The sequence below is a fragment of the Chiloscyllium punctatum genome, chromosome 9, assembly GCF_047496795.1.
Source record: "Chiloscyllium punctatum isolate Juve2018m chromosome 9, sChiPun1.3, whole genome shotgun sequence".
NCBI classification, from domain to species: Eukaryota; Metazoa; Chordata; class Chondrichthyes; order Orectolobiformes; family Hemiscylliidae; genus Chiloscyllium; species Chiloscyllium punctatum.
The window spans coordinates 60092956-60119689 of NC_092747.1; the positions used below are offsets into that span (position 1 = coordinate 60092956).

The 26734-nt window shown below is 39.2% G+C and overlaps 1 protein-coding gene across 6 annotated transcripts in view; it reads left to right on the forward strand.

The window, feature by feature from the left end:
- The window catches only part of aff3 (AF4/FMR2 family, member 3), a 152704-nt gene that overhangs the window by 36563 nt on the left and 89407 nt on the right, over positions 1–26734 (forward strand). For 4 of the 6 annotated variants that reach the window (XM_072577640.1, XM_072577636.1, XM_072577639.1 and 1 more), the window contains exon 1: positions 18601–19441. Coding sequence is in view for 4 of the 6 variants with exons in the window: in XM_072577636.1 (XP_072433737.1) it covers positions 19374–19441 (68 nt within the window). In the remaining 2 variants the exon portion in view is untranslated. Of the gene's footprint in view, positions 1–14085; positions 14152–18600; positions 19442–22701; positions 22747–23195; positions 23393–26734 lie in introns of those variants that run through there. The other 2 variants (XM_072577641.1, XM_072577637.1) reach the window with 2 other exon arrangements.

Consider the following 26734-nt stretch of genomic DNA (forward strand, 5'->3'; position numbering starts at 1 on the left):
TCTCATAGAAAACACCATTATCTTGCATGCTTATGAAATTTTAAATTATCTGTCCGCAGAAAGCCGGCAATTATTTGTTATTGCATAAGATTGACACAGGGATAAGTACCGATTTATACATGTACCCACAGATGTAGAAAGCCTTGATAAAACATACCAATGTAAAATTTTCAGCATATGATAGTTCAGCAAGTCCATGTGCAGGATCAGTAGTGCTGCAGTGCAACTACATTCAATCCCACTTGGCTGTCATTTGTGTTCTAGATTGATACTGCTGGACTAGCAATTGCAGCTGTACCAGTTTTCTGTGACCTCACAGTAATCACAATTAGATATCAGAGACACAACGGGAACAGAAGCAGACTTTTGAAGAAACACATGTAGAACCGAATATTAAAGAAGAACATTTCATTTCACTTCCTTCTGAATTAGTGGAGCCAAAATCTCTTGCTCACTGAACAGAACTTGTACTGCTGACATGATTGTTGTATTTCTCATAATTTTCATCTTCTGGATAAAAGTGAATTTTGAGGAGCAGTCTACAACTACAAGATACCATTCAGACATGATTTTGTGTGGATAAACTGGCCGTCACAGTATACCAGAGTCAGAGTCATACACTCATACAGCATAGGAACTAGGCCTTTAGCCTAACATGTCTATACCAACCAACAAACACTAAACTACACTAATCCTATTCACCTGCACTTGGTCCATAGTTTACTCCCTGGTATTTTATAGACGAACCCAGATGCTTCTTAAATACCTCTACCACCCTCTCAGGCACCCCCTATATTACTACCACCTTCTGAGTGAAAAATGTTTTCCTCAGACCTCCTCTCAACCACTTACTCTTCACCTTAAACATATGCTGTCAGATCTTTGACACATTTGCCATGGGAAAAGGTTCTCATAGTTTACCCTGTCTATGCTTCCCATAATTTTGATCACCCTAATCAGATATCCCTTAACTTCCTCAGCTCCAGGGAAAACAAACCTGGTTTATCCAATCTCTCTTCATAACTGAGATCTTCCATCACATGCAACATCGTAGTGAATCTCCTCTGCACCCTTTACAGTGCAGTCACTTCCTTCCGATAGTGTTTCGACCACACTACACACAGTATTCCATCTATGGCCTAACTAATGTTTTATTAAGTGGCAACAAGACCTCTCTGCTCCTATATCCTATGCCCCGGTTAATGAAGACAAACATTGTGTATGCCTTCTTCACCACTTAATCTACCTGTGCTGACACCTCCAAGGATCTATGCACTTGTACACCATAGTCCCTTTCTTCCTCAGTACTCCCTAAGGACTTTACCAATTCATTGTGCTTATCCTTTCCAAGATCTCCCAAAATGTGTCACTTCTATACGTATTGAATTAAATTCCACCTGCTTTGCTCTGTCCAATTTACAAACTGATCAATATTAGAATATAATCTTAGGCCATCGTCTTCACTATAACAACTCCACCACTTTTGTGTCATCTGCAAACTTACCAATTACACTTTCTACATTTGCATCCAGCCGTTAATGTACATAGCTAGGAGCAAGGGTCCCAGCAACGACCTCTGTGGTCACAGGCTTCCAGTCACAAAAACAACCTTCCACCATCACCCTTTCCCTCTTATTTGCAAGCCATCCAGTCTGTCAACTTGTCTTGGATTCCATGGGCTCTTCGTTTTTTTTTACCAGTCTTCCATGTTGGATCTTGTCAAAGGTCTTACTAAAGTGAATGGAAACCACATCAACTGCACTATCCTCATCAATAACATAGAATCATAGAATCCCTTAGTGTAGAAGCAGGCCAATTGGCCCATTGAGTCCACACCAACACCCCAAGGAGCATTCCACCTAGATCTATCTCCTACTTTATCCCCATAATCCTGAATTCCCCATGGCTAATCCACTTAGCCTGCACATCCCTGGACACAATGGGCAATTTAGCATTGGCAATCCATCTAACCTGCACAAATTTGGACAGTGGGGGGAAACTAGAGCAGCTGGAGGAAATCCACATAGATATGAAGAGAATATGCAAACTCTATACAGACAGTTGCCCAAGGCTGGAATCAAACTTGTGTCCTTGGCGCTGTGAGGCAGCTGTACTAACCATGTTGCCCCTAATACATTTAGTCACCTTTTCAGAAAGCTGAATTAAAATGAATTAGACAGCTTCTCCCTCCATAAAATCCATGCTGACTATCCATGATTAGTCCCTGTCTTTCGAAATGTTGATTAGTCTTGTCCCTCAGAAATTTTACCAATAATTTTCCAGTGACATTACACCTACTGGTCTGTAATTACCTGGTCTATCCCTGCTGCCTTTTTGAACAAAGGACTTACATCAGCTATTCTTCAGCCATCTGGAATTCACCTGTGGCCAGCGAAGTATTAAATATCTCCGGCAAGGAAGCAATTTTCTTCCTTGTCTCCCATAGCATCTCATCAAACCCTGCAACTTTATAGGCCTGTATGCCTGCAATAAACATCTAATACCTCCTCCTTATTAATTTTATCTTGCTCTAAAATCTGTCCATCCCAAATGAAATCGCCATCTCTAATGTCTTTCTCCTTTGTGAATATAGACAAATATTAATTTAACCTCACTCATGTCTTCTGGTTCTATGCAAAGTTTGCCCCTTTGAAGTGTATTAGGCATCTTTCATACTCACTTGGGCTGTGTCTCAGTCTGGATGTGATATCTCTTTCCTGACCACTTGAAGCTTACTGATCATGTGCTTTCAATAGGCCCTCTCTCAACTAGAGCTGAATTGAGCTGAGAAGGCTCATACTAGTTAAGTTTCAATAGTTTTAAACACCTACTGAAGCCCGCCCATTTTTGAATTTCTGCTTTGGTTTTTTTTATTCTGGTTTTTGTGTCTTAGATGAGTGTTTTGGTTTCTGTATCCAAGATAATTGTTTTTCTTTAAATTTGGGTTTTTGTACCTAGGATGGCATGGTGACTTTGCACACTTTTCACTGTACCTCTATACTTTGCGACAATAAAACCTAATTCTAATTCTAAGCTTCAGGTAATTGACTAATAACTAGCTCTCAGTCAGATGAATCTGCTAATGCACCAACTTTTAACTAGACTTCTGAACTTTAAACTTCTAAAAAGTCAAAAGGAAGGATTTACCGGTTCTATTCCCCCGCTGATCCAAAATCCCTGAAATATATACTCACTTGTTCTGTGCCTCATTCTGGATGTGATCTCTCCTTCCTGACTGTGCAAAGCTTAATTCTCATCTGGAAGATAGTTCAGTAACTATCATCTCTTTCAGTTGTATATTTTTGTAGTCCTGGCAGAGTTTTTACGTAGACACCATTCTTTTGATAGCTTTAATGATATCTATCCAGCACACAGCTGCCCTGCTCTGGCTTAGAGCTTACTCTCCCCATTGCCTTCATTTTTTTTTGAGAAATTCTCCCTGCATCATTTTTACTATAATTATTCTGAATGCGGCTAGCAAAATATCATCATCTAATAAGTTGTCATCCATCATTAACCAGTAATGATGCATTCCTGGCTGTGCTACAATAGCTGATTAGAACATCCCAGATCACTTGCTGAGTCTTCATCTTTGTGGAACTCATCTCTAATTTCATCCAGTTTTGATAGTTTTACTTCACTGGCTTTCTATGGTGTATAATTTTGCTCACACGTTGTGCAGATCTTTATACTTAGATTTTTAATCTCATGTTTCCTGAGCCCTGATGCAGCTCTTTAAAACTGCTCAATCCCAGGATAGTAAAATCATCCGTTTCAGTGATGTAGAACATACAGTTAATCTATTTTTCTTATCCTCTTGTTTATGTGCCTTTGATTTAGATTATTCCCAGCTGTTAAATCTGTTACTTTGCATGCTGATAGCATGACCTTGATCAGTGTCAGCACATCTTTCCTTGTATAACCACTTTTGATAAAAATTTCTGGCAACATTTTCTGGTATGATTTGAGCAGAATGATGTTACTCAGTGCTTCAGCTTCAGTTTTAGCTTTATGGTTATAGGTTTATCTCTTACCTTCTTCCTGATCTGAATGATTGTGTGATTTTTTTCTTTTCTCTAGGAACCATCACATCCAACCACTTGATTACATGATTCCTTTATGTATTGGGTCCTCCAAATCATCATAATCTTCCAGGGTACAAATATCTTGTTTCTTTGTTCTTCTCATTTGTCTGTTGCTCTGTCTATAGTAGCTCATTTACCAGCTTTTCTATAGTCTCACATTTTGCATATCTTTTCCCAGTGATTTGACTTTCCACAAGCTCTGTAAGTTGTTCTGTGTGCAGGACATTTCCCTCTCTCATGTGGTCATCCCACAGCTCTTACACTTTTCTCAATTAGTCTGGTGTCAGTTTTTTTGAGATGTTTCACTGCATTAATCCCACTGCCATTGTGTTCTCTCATCTTGTGAAATGGGATTTGGACACGTGAAGTGCCAAAGGTCATGAAGCAGGGGTTCTTTATTTCAAAAACAGCAGGTCATTACAAGCAGGAAAGGAAATTAAGGATAAACAAGGAACTAATTACATTTGGCTACCCTTGTCTGTCTGTTCCCACTTCATGTCAGCATTCTTTCCACCAAAGAAATGCTTTCTTCCAGTGAGAAAATGTTTATCTGCTCCAGCTGCAATCTCTCATCATTGCCACTGGTGCCAGTCCCAGCAAATTGCTTCTCTCCATTGTTCAGTGTTCTCCATCATCATCACTACCTGGTGCTGGAGGTCCTGTTACGATCTTGAACTGAGCTGTTTGTATACAGTAGAACTTTGATTATCTGACCATCAATTATCCAAATTTCGGATTATCTGAACAAGATCTCAATGTCCCATAAAAATGGCTTTAGGCAACTCAGCAGTTAGTTATCAGTTAAATGCCATTATGGTGTGCATTGCCAGGTAACTGAGAAATGTTTGATAACTGGCACTCAAATTACCACTTGTTTATGACAGATCAGTTATCGGTTAAACAGTATTGTGGCATGCATTGCTGGATAACTGAGAAATGTTCAGGTGACCAGTACTCATAAATTGCCACTTGTTTCCAGTTATCCGAATGATCAATTATCTGAACAATATACTCCGCGCCCGTCTCATTTGGATAATCAAGATTCTACTTCAGTCAGCTTCCATTTCCTGTGCTGTGGCAGATTTTACTGCCTGCAACATTGAGTGCTTGTCCTTTTCAATTAAATATGCAGATTTTCCCCCAGATTTGCAACTTTACATGAGTAAGCTTTGTTTGCAACGAACTAGTTCCTTATTTGTTCATTTACAGCACCTGGCTGACTTGTTTCTGATACTGAACTATATACGTTTCTACATATATAATATGTATATATTGTGTCTATATTATGTATGTAAAATTGGAATTATCATCATTTTTAATTCAAACTTTTTTTGTGGCCAGTGCAGGAGTGAGACAAGGAAAGAAATCAGTCCAGCCCTGTTTATTGAGTATTAACATTTGTTATGAACTTGTCAACATTACCCCTGCCTCAGGCCTTAAAATTTGTATTGGTTGTCATAGCTGGCTGAGAAAGGGTGAACTGGCTAATTACTTTTCAACCTCATTTGTCAATCTGATTAAGTTTTTAAGTTCTTTTTGGCATGAGGTGTATTATTTGGGTGGAAGTTCCTAATGGGTTCTTTAAGGTCTGATCAAAATGAATACAAGAGAGCGTGTGCTTCAATAGGAAACAAATTTATTAGCTCCATCTAATTTAGAGATATGCAAACCAATGAGTGAATCTATTAGCTTAGCCTACATTTTCAAAATTAATTCACAAGACATGGAAGCACTGGCTAGACCAGCATTTATTGCCCATCCCTAAGTTAAAATTATTGAGTTAAAAGTCAACCACATTGCTATGGGTCTGGAGTCACATGAAGGCCAGACCAGGTAAGGATGGCAGCTTCCTTCCCAAAAGGACATTACTGGGTTTTTCTGACAATTGGCAATGGTTTCATGCTCATCCTTAGACTCTTTCTTCCAGGTTTTTATTAGATTCAAATTCCGCTGTCTGCTTTGATGGGATTTGAACATTGGTCCCCAGGATATTACTTACATAAATTGAATTAATTTTCTAGTGATAATACCACTAGGTTATTGCCTCCCCCCTAACTTTAGACATATTTAACAAGTGAATCTAACTGCCTTCTGCCTGTTGGGGCCACTTGGGTAGCAGTTGGCACTGAGAGATCAATCTCTGCTCTCATGGCCTCGATGTCGCAAATCCCAGTCCGATGGTGAAAGGTCTCCTGAGCTGGGAAAAGTCCCCAATATTTATCCTGTTCTGAATCTGATAACAGGTCCTGTATTGCCATCTTTGTATTCCTTTGTGCCAAAACAGTTCCAGGTGCCTCTGTGTCTTCGCACAACAGTCTGCTCCCAATTCTGAGCCAAGGTCATTGGAGCTATCCTCCAGCTGTTGTTTTTACACAAAGCCTGTTTTCCATGTATTTTCCTTCAATTTCGATTTCTTATTGCCATATCCAATTAACTCTTAACAATTAAACCTTAATTATCTGATTTGGAGATATTTGTAAACCTTACACTACTATCGTAATCTTGATGTGAAATAGTGATCTAAAGCTGTTATGAGGTTGTCAAATATAACATCTGATTCTCATTGATCTGTTGTTGAATGAAGACATGATCTGATATTGTCCATGTGTGGAAAAGAGATGTGCCAATCTGGACTACATTTGATTTGGTGTCCAATGTGGAAGCTGTTTGAAATCTTTGGAATTGTGTTTTCTGTCTGCCAGCTTGCTGGTCAATAAAGTGAATCTGTAAGCTTAATTTTTTCTAGTGGAAGGAATTATACCAGTGAATTTTGTAACATTGGCTGATTGTTGATAGACACTTGAAGTTTTGATTATTTTCTTGATTTGAAAGGATACTGATGTGACTTTGATCCCCTTGCACTACATCACTTTGTTGCCTTGCTTTATTCTTTGTTGATTTAAGTTGTTGAATATTTGCTGTATTGGGGTAGAATGACCAAATAAATCACTCAACCATTTCTGGCATCAAAGAGTTTATTGAAATTACTCTGGTGGGAAGAAACCTCTTCAATCTTCTTCAGTGAGCAAAGACATACATTTTTATACATTGTTTTCAGCTCACCTTTAGCAATTACAGATCAATCATATTATTAATTGATTACATACACATCCAATCAGGTTAATCATGTGACTGCATTATCAGTGAATGAATTGAATCATTTATTATCACATGTATTCAATATAAAATACAGTGAAAAATGTGCTGCTGTCGTTGTAGGTGCCATTCACAGTAACTTATAATAAACTAAAAAATAAAGAAAAATGACTTAAAGACATTCCAACTTTTCCTTCTCCACTGCTACAGGCCCCCTCCGGACTTCCCAGACCATGCCATGTCACCATTAGAGTCCTGCTCTGAGCTACACCAGCCCACACCATGCCACCACTAGCCCATGCCATGCCACAGCCAGAGTTCCAGTCTGAACTACACCAGCCCACACCATGCCGCTGCCAGGAGTGCATTCCACATGGAAGTGAGATCTCCACTCCAGGCTTCACATGCCACCATTAGACTCTGTAGCCATGCTGCCTCCAAAGACACCGCCACCATTTCGGAGCCCATTGAAGCTGCCTTTCTACCACTGATCTCTTTTTATCGGTTAAGTTTGGGAAAGACAGAAAGAGAAAAAAGCAAATGAAGAGGATGAGCCCGTGTACAGGAACCTGGAAGCTGCCTACTTCGCTGCCACAGCCAACTGATGGACAGGTTTCTGGATAACCCTTGGTCTTCCATGATCTCGTGATGTTTCCCAGATACTCTTATTTCTCTCCTTGAGGCTTTTCACAACGCATGCTGTATTTAACCACATTCCAATACCGCCAATTTCTGTACCTGTAATTTGATCCTCTCTGCCAGCTGTATGGTGTTGCCCTCCCTTGCTGTCTAAAGCTATTTTGTTGATATGATTTCTAGTGGAATCTGTTGAATCCTTATTGTGGCTTTTTTTAAAGTTATATGTCAAAATCTGTAACAATTTCTAAGTCTATAACTATGATTATTGAGAAATCTTAACTAAAGTAAATCTCGTTGTGATACGTTCAAGACTCAAAATTAATTAAGTATATAATTTTTCTATCGGCATACAGGGTACTCTTATCTAGTTTTTCCTACATAAACGACTGCAGTTGCATGTCTGTCTATGTGTAGTATCTTAACCCTTGGATACATTCTGTCTATGGAGCTACAATTGTTCTAACTTCTGATTTACTTCAAAACAAACTACACCAAACAAGCTATTCTAAATTAACTGAAAACTACTTTTGGGTGATTCAAGATGGCGATGATCTAACAGGTCTGCCTTGCTGAGCTCTGCACCACAAATCAGGCAAAGTGGTGCTTTTACCCTTCCCTTACTAGCTGTTTTGGTAGATCCTCAAAGCTTTAATACATGGTGAGGAGTACGGTATTCTGAGTGTTTACTGCCTCCTGGCACACCCCTTAAATTGTTAACAGATGCACTTTCCAGGTTGGTGGCATTGGAGTGCGCCATATGATTATAGGGGGAGACTTTAATCATCTCATGGATCCCGCAGTGGACAGGATGCCCAGGGGTCTCCCGGGCACCTCCCCACAATCTAAACAATTGGTGGACTTATGTGGGGAGTTGGGATTGGTGGATAAATGGAGATGCCTTCACCCAGCATTTAGGGACTTTATCTTTTTCTCCAATCCGCACAAGTGCTACACAAGGATTGATTTCTTTCTTGCTCCATTGGTTTTTTTGGATTCAGTGGTGTCCTGTAAAATTGGGAACATAGCCATTTCTGATCACACAGCATTGTATTTGGAGATTAGGGCCAGGGGTAATGTGGTACGTTCATGGCATTGGCGCATGGACCCTTTTCTCCTGACGGGCCGTACATTTATCCAGTACTTTTCACGGGAGTTTAAAACGTTCTTGGATATCAATTTGGGTACGGTCAGTAACCCGTTGGTGCTCTGGGTAATTGCCAAGGCCTATGCAAGGGGTATAATTATCTCTTACTCAGCGAGGCAGAAATGACAGAGTGGAGAGCAGTAGCGTATGCTTGAGGCCCAGCTGAAGGCAGCCGAGACTGCGTACTTTGACAGGCAATCTGTGATGAAGTTACAGTGGATCTCAGCTCTTTAGGCTGCTCTGAACTCTGTGGTTACTGAGACAGCAAAGAGAGAGATGACTTTGGCGAAGCAAAGGTTATTTGAGTACGGCGATAAGCCGGGTAAATACCTGGCATATTTGGCTAGGAAGAAGAGCACCTCGCTCCCCCCCCACCCCCAAATCTATTACACCTATTAGAGAGGGTACTAGTACTCTTATTTGTGATTCCAAAAAGATCAACACAGTGATTAGGAAATTTTACTCCAAGCTTTATCGGTCAGAAGGCTGTGAGGACATGTTGGCGAAGATGAAGTCCTTCTTTAAGAACCTGGACCTCCCAGGTGTGACTCTGGAGCTGGCACCCTTTTTGAATGCTCCCTTGACAGTGTAAGAGGTACAGGAGGTGGCAAAGCAGCTCCAAAGTGGTAAGGAACTCGGCCCAGATGGCGTTCCGAGTGAGTTTTATAAGGAATTTATGAAAATGTTGGCTGAACCAATGTTGGAAATGCACAATTATTCATAGAGTCAGGACTACCTCCTGCCCTCTTTGAGAGAAACTAATATTCTCTCATTCTCAAGAGAGGGAAAGCCCTGGAGGACTGCGCTTCATACAAGCCCACCTCGCTGCTAAACTCAGATTTTAAAATTCTGTCTCAGACACTAGCGCTGAGGTTGGAGAAGGTGTTGCCTTCTATTGTAAAGGAGGATCAGACATGTTTTATTAAGGGCCATAGGACCTCTAATAACATTAGAAGAGTACGGAACATGGTCCAGATGTGCCAGCAGAGGTCGATTCTGGGCTTGGTACTCTCCCTAACTGCTGAGAAGGCATTTGACTGGGTGGAATAACCATATCTTTTTAATGTTCTGGGGCAATTTGGTCTTGATGGGGTCTTTGTCAGATGGATGAAAGTGCTATAAAGGAAGCCTATGGCAGCAGTCCTGACCAATGGCATAAGGTCTGATAATTTCAGTATTGGTACATGCAGCTGACAAGGATGCCCCTCTCACCATTCTTGTTAAAATGAATTTTCGTCCTCGCTTATTATTTCCATTGTAATTGCTCCCTCTGTTATTACCTAAGCAAACGTTGGAGAGACTTAACAGTTGGCTTGCTTCTTTTATTTGGCATTGCAGGTGGCCTCTCATTAAGCTTGCCAAATTGCAGCTTCTCCTGGGAATGAGGGTGTTAGACTTTCCAGATTTTAAGTGATATCAAATGGGCTCCCTATTATCCTTTGTGAATGACGAGGCTTGTCAGGATCCAAGGTCAATATGGCTGGATATTGAGGCGTCCCAAGTAAAATATCCCCTTATTAATTTGTTATTTATGGATAAGATGAGGGCAGTCACGGAGTATTGTCAGAACCCGATTGTCATTAACATGGTTAAAACGTGGAGAATGATGCGACAAAGCGAGGGCAGTTTATATAAAACCTCCTTTTTCACCCCCCATTTGTAGGAATGCCAGGATTTTGGCCAGGGTCGATGGATTCTGGTTTTAGGTTATGGGCATCCAGAGGATTCTCTTGTCTGGGAAACTTATTTGAGGGGGAGGTTATGATGTTCTTTGATCAGTTGAGCCGTAAATATGAAATGCTCAGGTGGGACCTCCTATGTTATTTTCAGATCAGGGACTTTATCCAGAAAAATATCACACTGTTGGTTGACCCTTATAGGTCTGTGGAAAGGAGAGTGCTTCAGACTACAGGTATTCTCTTGATTAACACCATCTACTATTGAGGTGGTGCCTCAAAAGATATTGAACAGCTCTGCGGGGTCTGGGCGCAAGAATTGGGAGTGGAGACCTCTTCAGAGGTATAGGAGGATATTTGGGAGAATGTGAGAAAGATCTCAATTTTAATATAACACAGGTTCATCACAAGGTCCATTTGGCCCCATAACGGTTTCCAAAATTTAAAAAGGGAGCATCTCCAATGTGCCCTAAGTGCAAAATAGGTATTGGCACTCTTACCCATTGTTTGTGGTCGTGCCACAAGCTTTGCAAGTGCTGGGGCGCTATAGGAAGTAACTTGGAGGGGATCCTGGGCGACTGAATTCAATGTAGGTCTGGTATCTCTTCTCTTGAGGTCGAGAGTGTGGTGCTGGAAAAGCACAGCAGGTCAGGCAGCATCCGAGGAGTAGGAAAATCGATATTTTGGTCAAAACCCCTCCATCAGGAATGGGTCTCTTCTCTTGGGCCTGCCAAATTTGCTTTCTTTAGATGAGCATGGAAAGAAGCTGTTTAGTATTCTTACATATTGTGGAGGAAGAACATTCTGATGAGTTGGATCTTGGAAAGTCCCTATCGGTATGGCATGTCCCCCTAGACTTCCCCACAAGTATGGTGCATCAGAAAACAGAACTTTTTTATAAGATGTGGTGGCCATTTCTGAACTATATAGAAGTAGATTTGTAAGCTATACTTGTTTTTTTTTTCTTGTTTGCAAAACACCCAGGTGGCCAGTGACAAGCAGTGGCCCTTCACATCAAATGAAGCTTTTTATTTTTTTTGAGAGAATAGAACCTCTGACACTCCTGCTTTTTTTTCTTCTTTTTTTTCTAATGCTGTGTGATCAAAACCATGTATATTTATATATATTTTTTTTTCTTTTTTCCCCACACTACCGCCTAAGTGCGGTAGTGCTTATTTTTTCCCCAGCACCCATGGTGTGTGTGTGTGTGTGTGTGTGTGTGTGTATAGATGTGAGACACAGTGAAGGACACAAAGTGCACCAATCTTTATTCAATTTCCACCACCAGGAAGATAGGAAAACACCCGAGTGGCCAGTGACAAGCCCTGCCCTTCACATCAAAGGGCAAAGCTGTGTGAGCAAAACAGTGAAGGGGTAAGCTATACTTGTATAGCCACGAGGCCTGAGTCTGATTGGCTGGGTCCCCTGAGAGGAAGAATCCCAAATAAACACTGGTATGCTAACTGAATGTCCTGATGATGGGAAGCTTTGGTTGGGTTGTGCTGAGTGATGTAATGTAATTTAATTTAATTTATTTTGTTTAGTTATTTATTGAATTGTAGTATGGGTAGTTTTTTATTATTTGTTTTGCAAAGTAGAGTAGTAGTTAGTTTATTGTTGTTATACTCTCAGACTTTTTTTTTGTAATTTTGTAAAGCATAAAAATCTTTCTCAATAAAAAAAATTTTAAAAAACTATTACCAGACATCTTGTGCAGCTTTCAACCATGGCGGCCCCAACAGTTGTTAAGATTGTTGTTGTGATACTAAAACTAAAAGCTGTTGAAGTGTCTATTGTTTTAAACATTGTTTTCAATGAAAGTTTGGGGTTTCCTTTACCAAAGTATCTCTTCATTATCCGATTGGTAAAGCTGTTTCAAAATGACTTCACTGAGCAAGTGTTAGCAGATGGCTTTAGTGATTGGAATGAGGGCCAGGTGGATCTCATTGACTATGAGATCCTTGACTGGGGTTGTTAGCCTGGGCCAACTAGGGATCCCTAGCTGATAGATATAAATAAAAGATTAATTGAGTCTTCTCATTGTAGGGACTGGCTCTGAGCTGGCTGAGTAGCCCATGTACTGTACACATGTAAATAAACAGTGACTTTCCTGGTCACAGGATACTGGCCTCTGGGCAGTTATTTCACCGTCATTATATCGTTGATGCTGAACTTTTGTTTGTCTGATGTATTTTTGCACCAAATTCCTTTCCTCAAGAAATTTAATCAGCTTTGGGTGTCCTATAATCGGGTTATTTTCATGGGTACCTGATCCAAAAAGAGCTTCCTGAGCTGCTAATGGGCTTTTACCGTTCTTGCTACATTCTTGTACGCTTCTTTCCTATATTGTTTTGTTTGAGGCAGTGTTCTGATAGTTTCTCCAGAGGAGATTTCTGTTCAGAGATGTTTCCTTCACTGCTGTTGTTCAGCTCTATGGCTTTTTGCTCTGCAGTCGTTGGCTGGTCTAAAAGTGATAGCAGCCATTTGTTAAAGCGATGATTTAAAAGAAAATCCTTTTCTCCAGCCAATCTCTGATCTGTTTCTTGGTCATAACTGCTAAGATTTTCTAGGTAGTGTATCTTGCCATATCTACCCCTTTTATCTTGTGGATTAATGCCATGTTATGAGTGGGCTCATGAGAGACTGGCCAAGAAGAAAGTGAAGTCAAGAACTGTCTTCAGGCTTAGACTTCAAACTAACACTATATATTATACATTGATACTAAATATATAGAAGATTCTGATCTATGCTTACATTAGGTAATGAGAAATCTATCTTTTTTCTGTGTTCATATCCATATATTCTCAAAACTCTGCCTCATTGAAGAATGTCCTATCTCCATCGACACCGTTGATGTGTAAGGCTGCTCCAGAGTCCCGATGTCAGTACACAAGTTATCATCTTTTCTATTGAAGGAACTGATTACAACCACCTCCAACACACCATCACCACTCAAAATGGTAACTGAGGTTCTGTTGACATCAATGGACTTTGATTTCCATAGTTGAAAGGACCTACAGGCAGTCCCTGGATTATGAACAGGTTGCATTTCAGAGTATGTTCATAAGTCGATTTGTCTGCAAGGTGGAACATGATACAGTACAACATGAGATATCCATTTGTAAGTATGAGTGAATGTTCACATGTTGGATGCTTAAAGTTAAGAGTACTATGGGATCTTGTTCGTAAGTTGGATGTCGGGAAATTGGGGATCCCCTGTGTTGTTTTGTGTTCAAACTGAGAATCTTTGGACACGCAGCAGGCTGTCCTTTATAAAGTCACGTCTGCTGTGTTGTTAATGCTCAAGGAATGATAAATACCTTCAAGTACAGTCGATAGTCTTACAGATCCAATTATGGTAAACAAGAATACACAAAAGCAAGCCAAATTGTTTTACTTTACACCAATATTTTGTGAGATGAATTTTTGCATATTTGTATTGCAGAAGGTTCTAGAAGACGAGGATACCATCACAAGGAGAGAATATCTTCTGTGAATCCCAAATATTAAGGTGAGCCGAATATCATTTTTCATTGTTTTGACATATGGTTTGAAGCAATTTGGTCTTACTGACGCTCGGAATGGAGTTTGCTGCAGATGCAGACGTTGTGTTTGTGGCTGAGCCAGAAATATGAGAATTTTTAAAAACTGCCCAATCTGTGTCATACATAATCAACCTGCTTGCTGTTTCCAGTCAGTGATCTCAAACATAGAACATGAATTGCATTCCAGTCTATCTATAAGTAATATAGATAGTGTCTACATCTGGTTTTAATTTATGTATCTGGCTTCGGGGTGACTGGGTTTTCCCTCAAAATATATATTAATCATTTTATCATACCTCAGATAGTAACAGTTCTAAATCTAACAATGACATGCAATACCACTTTGAGTGTCTTACTTACTTCCTGCTATTATTTGCATATTACTTTGATATCTGGAAATGGTAGTACTAATACAATATGTAAGATATAAGTTACAATATATGGTTCCAATATAATATATAGCACTAATAATATTTAGCCAATGGTTATGAATGGCAATTTAATTTAAAATCTCCTTTGATCCAGTGAAACATAATTCACTTTGAAATTTTATTTGCATTACAATCAGGTTATGACATTTCAGAGTTCTGGAAGATATCAGCCTGATGCTGGCATGCTTACTGAACATTTGTGTCCTTGATCCGTTTTTGATCTGTAAATGTTTGTAGATTTTCTTTATAATTGCATAGGAAATTAATCTCTGTCTAGATTTGATTTTGACATTTTTAAAATCTAGATATGTCGAGAATGGACTAGAACAGAATGTTGCTGTCACTCATAATTTTTTCAGAAAATTATTAAAGACTTTCATGAAATTTTACAATTTTGCTCCACTACAAGTTTCAAATGTTAAACTATACAAATGTTGAACTCAGCAAAAATATTTGGAAAATAGCCTCTCAGTAAAATGATACCAAAACAGTATTTGATTTACTGATATCATATGTGATTTACCTGTTTATTTGGTACAATAAAATCCTGCTAATTTACTAGACTAATATCATTACCGATCTCTATAGTTTGACAACTCAGTGACAAATTGAAAGCTAAATCATTTTTTGTCATGACACGATTTTATTGTTTCAATGCAAGTGCTTAGAAGGAATAAAACAGAAAATCCAATCTTCCTTTATATCCTTAGATTATTTGCAGAAGGAAATTTTTAACCTGGAGACATTGGTTTTAACTTCAGAATACGAGCATTCAGACACAGGAGGTCAGATTTTTGGCACTATTTCATGTACTTAACTTTCCCATTGTCACTTTGATTTGAAACTTATTCTAGGCATCCAACATTCCTGTGCAAAAGGGTCATCTAGTTGAACATGTTAATTTAGGTTATGACTGTTTTGGATCGAAATGTACTTTTCAACTGTTGTGTCTATCCAGTTGCCAGTCAGAGCAATCAGAAGGAAGAATAGGCTGTAGGATGTCATTTTAAAGTGATCACCTGCTCCCTTTAAATAAATTGTTAGTTAATATATTTGAACTGTTTGTTTGCTGCTTTTGTGACTGTTAGGAGTTTTGACAGCAGTAACTGAAGACAATCCTTTGAGAAAGTAATTTGTCGAGTCAAGAGAGAGGTCTTATTCAGGCACTTCTGGAAAGTTTCTGATTCATCCCAATGGATTTGGTGCTTGCACTGTTATTGTAGCTAGAAGAAGAGGAAGAAAGGAAGATTAGAATCTACAGAGCTATACCACCAGAGAAAGAAAAATATAAGAGGGCAGATCACAATGTTTGGTCTGAACTATTTATCTGCAAATCACTATGGAGCAGCATAGTCTGGATATTCATGGAGTCAGGGACTTTCACCACTGCAGAGCCACACCCATACCTGACTGGCTCACAACCATCTCACACCTTTAACTTGCAGTGGTGAAAATTGCAGGCATTGCAAATAACATCAAGATTCCCAGAAGTGGATCTTGGTTGCCATTTTCCTCACTGTCTCCCCTACTCCGTTAATATCCAGCCTAAACTGCTCCAGGGCAAATTGCAGATAGCGCGTTTGGACTGATACACTAAAGTGATGTAACGTATGGGAATATGATTTCCTGATGTAACAAAAAAACCATCAGTTTTGTGGAGGTGAGAGTATGAGCAATGAGATTAGTGGCAGAGTTTTGGAACTGACATCAAGAGTAAGGCACTAAATCTTTCAATGTGATTGAATGAGAAACATGCTGGGTCAGATCTTTGAACTTCATTCTACACTGTTGTCAGTTCCCGGGGGATGAAGATAAGCCATTTAATGCTGTTCTGGTAGTGTACTAAGGCAGTCTTCTTCTACCTGATGGTTGTAGAAATAGAATGCTTTCTCTTACGTTTCTCCACTAAAGTGTTCAAGGCATTATAGTAGATTCTAAGCATACCTCCAGTTGACAATTTTCATCTTAAACAACAGGAGCAATTTTTAATAGAATTTCACAAAGAGTACTGCATTCCACTCAAAAGATAAAAGCTACCAAGGACTGATGTCGGGACTGCGAAATTTATGCTAACGCATATTGTTGAACACATCTCAGAAAGAATACCTTTAAGATAGCTAAATGACATTACAACATGTGAGCTGTAGTTTAAGAGGCCTGTGTCTTACTCACCATTCATTCAGTCAACAGTCATCCAGCTAATCAGTCAGTTGGCCAGTCAATGTATATAACATTAGAGCAATCTAAGTAAGTATATAACCCACATTGTCCACGTGAGTCTGAGGTGACTGAAGTATTAGTGTATGGAGTTGTTAATAAATTTATAAGTACCTACTTTAACAACATCCTGGCTCTCTGTAGTATATGTCCATGACCTAACCTCATATCTATAACTAATTTTAAAAGAGGTAAGACTTTGGTGCATTGCACTAATGTCATAAACTGAGTAACCCTATTCACTTCATGATCAATTTGAGTGTTATTCTTCCCAAGGAATTGTAAAAATGTAAAAAGTGGGTGCTCAATCACAATAATTAACTTAAAGCTTAAATGTCATATGGTTTTTAGTTAATGGCACCGTCTCATAGTATGTTCATTCTTTGAATTCCGTTCAACCTGAAGATGGAAAACAATTAGAGTCATAGAGTCATACTTAGTTTATCAAGTCTGCACCCACAGTAGCTACCACCAAAGTCATGCTAATCTCAATTCTTGGATAGCCATTTGTTTTTAATATTTTTCAAGCAATCTTTTATTGTTTGCGGCTTCCAAGGTACAGAAATACATGGAGCAAAAAGATTAATTAAAGCCAAATATACATAGCTGAACAATTTACGATTGGTATCAACCTTCTTTCAGGACACAAATGGACATTAAAATACACCAAAATTAAACTAACCAACATAAATTTTCATAGGACTTTTAAAAACTAAAACCTATCATTTTTATTTCTTTCCAATTTTTCCTCATATGAAGCTGGTGACTCATGATTCCAAAATGCTGGCTTGACTCCAGTAACCTTACCCAAATGGCCATTCTTCAAGTATGAGACAAGACAGTGAATGTATGCAGACTATTAAATTATGGAGCATATCATTGCCAAGTCTCATCATGTCTTCATCAGACGTCTCCACACACACATGCATTTGTTACAATGGGGCCACTGATTAACAATCAAGATCAAGAATCCCAACCTTTTTTTACTCTGTCCATAGCTTGGGAACATAAAGTTCAATTATGCAGTTCAGTGTTACTCTACCATAGAAGAATAATGAAAGGTATTGCTTATAAAGCAAATTGAATGACTTTGTTACTCAGAACAAAACTTGCAATTTAGTTTTTATTAAACAACACAAGATTAAATACACAATAGTTATAATTAAATTAAACTAATAAATGTAATTAATGAATCTTCAAAGTATTATTAGCCACTCTGAATTCAGGGTGGAACATGAGCTATATTGAAAGTTTTTGATGGTGTGAAAATTTGACAGCTCAAGCTTGTCAGTCTTTTTGATTAGACAATTAGCTTTTAGCCAGTCGGGACAGATACAGTTGGAGTTGCAGAAGTTAATAATTTATAAGTATTTACAAGTTTATAATTTTTTTACAGAAAATAAAATTATTTTCTTATTTTAGCTTTTAATAACTTGCGAGTAATAGGCTTATATTTCAAGGCTATATCAAAACTGTTGCCCCTTAACTACTTTATAATTCTTAATTGTATAACACTGTCTCACTGTGACTGATAGATTGGGATCAAAGTTCTTGCTTGTCTGTTGGGTTAAGATTCCCTGTTGCTAAGGTGACAGCTTATTTTAGAAACAGCATGTTCAGAAAATAAGCTGGCTGAAATTTGAAACTCTATGTTGTTGCACTAAGCTACAGCTAGTGGCTTATAGTGTCCAGACTGAAGAATCACTAATTGACACAACCTGGACTGTCAGCTCGACAATAAGAAAAAAATTAAAACTACGAGATCATGATACATTATTTTTGATGGTGATATGTACTGTTTCAATTATAGTTCACCATTTAGCAAAGGGCTAACTAGACATTATGCTAATTCAATACTGCACACAGCGAGATATTCAAAACTGGCAAAGAGCCAAGCAAAATAGCTAGCATTTTGTATGGAAGAAAACTGAGGAGTGAGGCCATGGGGCGGAAACAGTCTGTTTCACAGTCTCTTTAGCCTGAATGTTGGCCAGTTCTGCGACACGGTCATTTTATTAGCCTTATGAGAGAAAACTTCATATGAATAACAATCGTCTGTTATCTGTGCTTTTTGGATTTTCCTTTTCCAATTTTATACATGCGCAATGGACATGATTGTTACTAAGAAGATGATTGTATGCATTTCAGAGTTCTTCTGAGAAAAGCTGTTTCTTAAGGTGCTATTTGTAACATTGACCCGAAGAACGTGTACAGTACCTGAAATATTTATAATGATATTTTTAAAGCACAGTGGTGAAGAAAATGTTATCTTCTGCTCTACATAGCTATTGTTGAATACTACTGATCATCGAACAGAACTGGAAATATGTCGACTGCTGGTTTGGAAAAGATCTTAAAAGTTGTCTTCTGTGTCTGTTACTATACCTAGAAAGTATTTCCATTAATGAATTAAGTAAAATATATTTATAGTCTGTACAGATTCATTACCTGAAGAAGCCTGTTCATTAACCTTGTTCTCGACACATGGGACTATTTTTGACTTGACATCTGCTAAAAGAAAATATTCTGGATCTGTTAGAATGCTGCTAGAAGCACATTTACCAGTGCTTGACCTGCTTAGCCAAAACTGGAGTCAATCATCTTTGAGGTATGTTAACTTTAAATCAGTTCTTTAAAAACACAAAACTCAAAAATGTTTGTAAATGTTAGACCCGTAAATATTTTGCAAACTTCAATCTAGAAGATATTTATTTACTTTCGAATACAGTACATCAAAAAGGCTTGATGTTCAAATGGATGCAAAAGATGGGAAAAGTATGTAATCATTCGTTTTGAATAACTTTCTATTCCATTTCTGCTTTGCCTGAACGCAGGACCTTGCCTCATTCTTCATAATTCTTCAACCTGAACAACTTTCTTCTCAATTTTTGTTAGTGATGGTTTGCCATTCCCTTCCACTGTCAGGGCTCTAGTAAGGACAGAGGCCAAGTCTATTTCAGCTACAATGGGAATTGAACCTAGACTGTTGGTGTTATTCTAAACCAAACATTAGCCATCAAGCTAATTGAGATACTTGAGTATCTCAAATAACTTAGTTACTGCAAAACCTGATAATCCACCATGCTGGTATAAAACTCTCACTCACATTTGTTTTATGATATTATGCAGTAGCAGAAGACGGTCTGATGGCTGCTCCTCCATGTTTGTAAGGAATTAAACTTACAGGTGGAATCTTTCCACTTTCAGACTATATCCAAAATGAAAGAGATGAGCAGAGGGAAAGCATGTCTTGTTAGAATCTGAAACCCATTGGATCTATTGGCAACAAATTACTCGCCATTCAGCCATTGACTGGGTTTTAGACCCTGAGCAAGAAAGTCCTGCCAGCCACTATTTCCATAATTTTCTGTTTTAATTTCAGATTTTCAGCATTTTGCTTTTGTATCATCAATGCCCTGACCAATAGTTATTGCTCAATCAACACTCCATAAAGCAGGCTATTCAGCTGTTATCAATTGTCATTTGTTGGAATTTGGTGGGCACAAACTAGCTACTGTGTTTCCAATACTGCAACTGTAACTGCACTTCAAAAGTACTGCATTGGTGTGTCTGGTAATTGCAAAGGATAATATATAAATGTAAGTCTTGTTTGAAAAGGTGTATCTCAATGATAAGTAATCCCATTGCTGACCTTATCATGGATGAAGTGATAATTTTTGGACCAAAGACCTGACGGACTCCTTGTTAATGTAGCAAGTAGTTAAGCAGGTGATTGGAGTTAATAGGTTAACTAACTGATTGTGTAGATATAAAGAGGAAACAACATGTAAGTTAGTTGATTGTAAAACATTGGTGTTTTACTGATGGTCATCAATGGATGGAAAAAAAAACCATGGCTGATTTGGTAAGGGGAGAAAATGTTCAGTTGTGTGTAAGAGGACTTCTGGATATGATGAAACAGAAAAACAGAAAGGAAAAGAGGAAAAAAGTAGAACTGTTGTGTGGAAGGAGATGTAAGACAAATTAGTTGATAAAACATGATCCACAAAGAAAGGCACCTTGGTTTCTGACTCACCAACTGGCTTGGATCCAAATTGACATTGACAACAGAGGATAGTTGTCAAAAGGTGGAATCAAAGAGACAGAAGCTTGCAACTGGAGTTACTATTTAGAAGAATGGCTGCAAAGATTTGGAGTATGACTTCCCACTGACAGTTTGTGCACCTAAACCTTTTGAACAATGGGAAAATGAAGTGGAACTGCAGATATAGGTTAAGCCTTTATTATGAAAAAAATAATGTAAGCCTTGGCTTGGTTGCTTCCTACTAAAAGCAAGATCAGGTGTGAAGTATTCTCAACCAGCTAAAGATTCAATAACTGGACACTGAAGAAGTTTCAGCAATGTTATTAAACTTTATGGACAAAATTCATAAGAAAGATGACCTCAACTGGACATTTTAAGATAAGGAAGGAGGTTTAGAGGAGATGTGAGGAAAAGCTTTTTCATCCAGAGAGTGGTAGGAATTCAGAACTCACTGCCTGTAAGGCTGGTGGAGGCAGAAAACTTCATATCACTTGAGAAGTATTTAGATGTGCACTTGCAATGCCAAGGCTTACAAGGCCATGAGCGAAGCTCTGGAAATTAGGTGGCTGTTTTTGCAAAGGATTGAAGGGCCTTTTTCCATGCTGTAGATCTCTATGACTCCATTCAGCCGTAACACAAAGATGGAGAATTTGATGGTAGTGGAAATGCAAGACTGACCAGGCACAGGTTGAAAGCATAAAAACAAAAGAAGAAACATGGCTAAAAAGGAGTGAGTATAGACATACATTTGACAATTAAAATAGGCAATAGAAAATTATAACAGAAGAATCATCCCCAGGAATACAGAGTGTATGGTCCTCAATTATGCAAAGATACAGATCAAAGTTAAGGAATTTAAGAGTTCTGTGCGCTTTAGGTTTAACAATAAAACAAGCTGCAATCACTAAAGGAAGTTCTCTGTCGCTTAAATAGGTTGCACCACTATATCGGGACTGAAGTAGTGTCAAGTGAAATGCATATATTGTTGAGTAGATTGTCTATGAAAATGGCTCAAAGTGGAAGTAAAATACGACAAGGCAATTGATTTTTGGGAAGCCACTGAATCTACAGTTTACACAATCCTGATTGTATTCATTTAATATGACATAATCACTCAAATCAAAATATTAAGTTGGTGTCATTGGCATCAAGACATAGGAAATTAAAAGAAAATAGGGTTATATTGTATTGAAAGGATTGCTGGTTAAAAGTCCCATTAAAGGATGAAGTGGAAGGGGCAATGAGTGCACCAAGCTGATAGAAGAGATTGGTAATAAATGTGATATATGTAAAAAGAGTAGAAGGACACCATCATGACCATAGTGAGTCTTTTAGTAACAAGGCTGAAGCAATGCAATTGAAGGTATGTGATAAAGGAGAAAACATTTTCATTCTGTACTTCAAAGACATGACAACTTGACTTAGTCAATCTACAATAATATAACAAAGGGAAAAAGTGATAGTGGGCGAGAAAATGAGAAAGGATAGAAACCAGACTTGGGTAATAGATAAATTCCTAACTTACAATGTAGAAAGGGTGGTATTTGTTAATTATGAGTGAAACAATGTGTAAAAATATAAACATTGTGATAATGTACAGAACATTCTTTAATAAGGAAAATGTAAAAGAAATCTGATTATGATGGATCAGACCCTTAAGATCCTAGCAGACCAACCAAGTTGCAAATTAACAATTAACCTGGCATGGGTAGTTCCTATGAAGAATTTACCGAAAATATATTTCCAAGTCTGGATGATGAGTGGCTTGGAGGTGAACTTGCAGGTGGTATTTTCTCATGTATCTTTTCCCCTTGTTTTTCTAGGTGATAGTGCTCGTGTGTTTGGAGGATGTTGTCTAAGGAGCCTTGGTAAATTTCTGTGTTGCTTCTTGCACATGGTACACACACTGCTGGTGTTGAGTGTCAATGAGGGTGGGAATAAATATTTATCATTGTTGTCCATTTAAGTGGGCTGTTTTGTTCTGGATGATGTCAAGCTCCTTGAGTGCTGTTAAAGCTGCACACATCTCTTGACTTGTGCCTTGTAAACGGTGATTAGGCTTTGGAGAGTCAGGATGTTAGTTAATTGCTACAGGATTCCTAGCCTTCAATCTGGCCTTGAAGCCACATCTTTATCTGGCTAGTTCAGTACAGTTTCTGTTTAATGGTAAACCTCAAAAAGATCTGTTCAGTAATGGTAATGCCATTCAATGTCAAAGAGTAATAATTAGGCTTTGTCTTGTTAGAAGAGGTTATTGATACTTATGTGGCACAACTTTTACTTGCCACTTGTCAACCCATATATGGGTATTGTCCAGGTCTTTCTGCATTTCTACATGGGCTACTTCAGTATCTGAGGAGTTGCAAATGCTGCTATACATTGTGCAGAGCTATCATAACAGTGAGCATCTCCATTTCCGACCTTACAACTGAAGCTGGTTGGACAGAGTGCTATGGAACCCCAGCAGAGATGAGGACCTGGCTGTGGGTCTGGAATCTCACGTAGGCCAGACAGGTAAGGATACCTCTGGATTGTTAGAACATTCAAGGTTTGCATAAAGAATTGTTAGAACATTGTTAAGTATGGTGGCCCACAAGAAACTCGTCTGAAAAATTCGGTCATATGGCCTATGGGGAAATATAGCTTGGATTTGATATTTGGGAAATGATAGGGAAAGCGCAGCAGGTCAGGCAGCATCCAAGGAGCAGGAGAATCGATGTTTCTGGCATGAGCCCTTCTTCATGAGCCATTCCTGAAGAAGGGCTCATGCCCGAAACATCGATTCTCCTGCTCCTTGGATGCTGCCTGATCTGCTGCGCTTTTCCAGCAACACATTTTCAGCTCTGATCTCCAGCATCTGCAGTCCTCACTTTCTCCCCGAAATGATAGGGAACAAAAGGTTAGGCTATTAAGGTGTTGCTTTGAATAGAAAATAGATCGAAGTGATTCATTTCAGGGTTAGTGAACAATTCACTTATTCCCAATGTGTACATGTATGGATAATTTTGACTTTAACCAATTTCTAGGCAATATGTTTATGTTAATAGGCCAATATGAATTAAAGACAGGATTGATCCCTATTCTAAATCCCCTTGGTCCAAGAACTGTACGACTAATGTTAAGGTGAGTTTCTCCTCAGTGCTGTAAATTGCACAGGAGCCTACTCATGTTATGCAAATACCCCTGATGTGAGAATCACTTAGATGGAAATTCTGCCTCACTCCACAACCTGCCTTAAAGAAGTTCACTTCATGTTTCAAATTTTGACCTTTTGACTCATCATGGGTGGATCTGTAACTAATATATTAAGGAACAACAAGATCTAAATCATTCAGTTTGATACGTTAAACAATTTGCATTTATATTATGCCTTTAATGTAGAAAAATACTCAAACTGCAGAACCAGATAAAAAGTGAATGACAAAAAGTGAGCAGCTTCTGCACCTTATGCAGGCCATAGAATCTTGGAAGGTGATTGCTACTTTGGCAACGAGGTTGAATCTTTCCGGATCCCAAAAATGCTGTTGTGCCTCACAGCCATTAGTACAATTGATTCGTAATGTTGAATGATGTGGTCAAGAGTGCTTGGGACCAGAACGTTTAGTTGACATAATGGGTTAATCTGTAAACTGCACTTACAGTATTTTATATTTTACCTGTACTGTGTGGCTGTTGGTTAACTGCAACTGCTCTTTAAAGAGTCTCAAATCACACAAACGTCTTTTAAATCTTTTCTCCTCTGACCCTAAACTTAAGCCCTCTAGTTCTGGACTCCCCCAACTCAGGGAAAAGACCTTATCTATTTACCCTATCCATGCCCCTCATGAATTTATAAACCTGAGCAGGACTGACAATGGTCCACTCCATAGATTATAGAGGCAAAGACTCCTGAGCTGGATTACAATTGTGGCTAACTGATCTTAATTCTGATGCATGATTTGGGAGCCTGTCCCTGTGCACAATGGCAGCAATGTTAGAGTGAAAGATTAGATTAGATTACTTACAGCGTGGAAACAGGCCCTTCGGCCCAACAAGTCCACACCGACCCGCCGAAGCGCACCCACCCAGACCCATTCCCCTACATTTACTTTGCACCTAACACTATGGGCAATTTAGCATGGCCAATTCACCTAACCTGCACATTTTTGGACTGTGGGAGGAAACCGGAGCACCCAGAGGAAACCCACGCAGACACGGGGAGAATGTGCAAACTCCACACAGACAGTCGCCTGAGGCGGGAATTGAACCCGGGTCTCTGGAGCTGTGAGGCAGCAGTGCTAACCACTGTGCCACCGTGCCACCCAAGGTGACAGTGCACTTCAAAATGCAGTATTGAAGTGAAGATCTATATTGTAAAAGGAATAGGAGATATGCCACATTGCTTCAGTGAAGTTAGTACATTTCTGATACCAATCTCCATTGACATGGGGCGTGGTAGCCTATGGTGTGTGCCCTACAATGTTGGTGCCTGCTGTCCAAGATATGGCCCAGAGCAGCAATTGGTGTACTGCAGTTACTTGGTACCTGCTTTGACCTTCACTTTGGAATTGTGCCATTTAGTTTTCTCTCTGGCACATGGTAGAATAGGAAATGCATATCAATGAGGTGAGACTGGACATGAATGGCACATAAAGGCATGCAAACAGGCCTCTCTCGGCTCACCTTTGAGATGCTCAACTGTGAGCATGGAGGTTGGCATTGGCAAAGTACCAGCCTCACCATATCACCATGACCTATTTGGGACTAATACAGTTCAGCATTTCAATACTGCACTTTGGAGCTCATTAACACCTTACCTTGCAATGCTCCTGCCAAGCCACTTTGCATACAAGGTCACACACCCATCTCATGCATCAGTACAGGGTATATCTCTGGGCTCTTATCTTGCTGTGTTAGCATTCATCCACTCTGCGCTTACTTGATTGCTCAGAGTATCTCTGCTTGCCTTGCTTTTTAGTGCAGACAGATAGCCAGGCAGCTTGTTCATCCTCTTTGCAATGAACTGTCAAAGAGGACTATGTTAGTCAGCCTCCTAGTCCTTCCTCAGTCAGGAAAGATGATGTGGTGTTCCAACTGAGTAGCAAGTACAAAGGGCAGTAACTTTTAGTATATTGAGGGAATGGGCTGGGTGAGAGCCATTGAGAGAAGATGCTTCATGCAGCATTGCGATAGACCATGAGAGTGATAGACCATGAGCCTTTGTGGAGGATGGGTGCAGTGACAGAGTTAGAGTGGATGTGAGGTAGCAGAGAGGAGATGGTGGCTCTAACCCTTTCAGCGTACAGGAGATCATTAACCTTCTTGTGGCATGGCATTTCTCCAGACCGTGGACAGCATACTTCAGACCAGCAATTGACATAGTACACAGCTGGGTTTAAATATGTCACCCACAACACGAACACTGTGAGGTCCTGCCATTGTTGACTGAGAAAACAGCGCCATACAGACATGCTGCATTCTTAATGAGATGAGCAGTGGAGAACTACATGAGGACTCACTCAGCAGAAACTCTCCATGAAACTCTCTGAAGTTGGCACTTTGCTGATTTTTGGTAAAATACAGCCCTATATTTCTTAGAATACATTGACAGTGGGACACAACAGTTCAGTTTTATTGATTTGTAATGGCAAAGGATTAAGATTAGATTAAATTACAAACAGTATGAAAACAGGCCCTTCAGCTCAACAAGTCCACACCGAACCTCCGAAAAGTAACCGACCCAGACTCATTCCCCTACCCTATATTTACCTCTGACTAATGCACCTAACACTCTGGGCAATTTAACATAGTCAATTCACCTGACCTGCACATCTTTTGGACTGTGGGAGGAAACCCACGCTGACATGAGGAGAATGT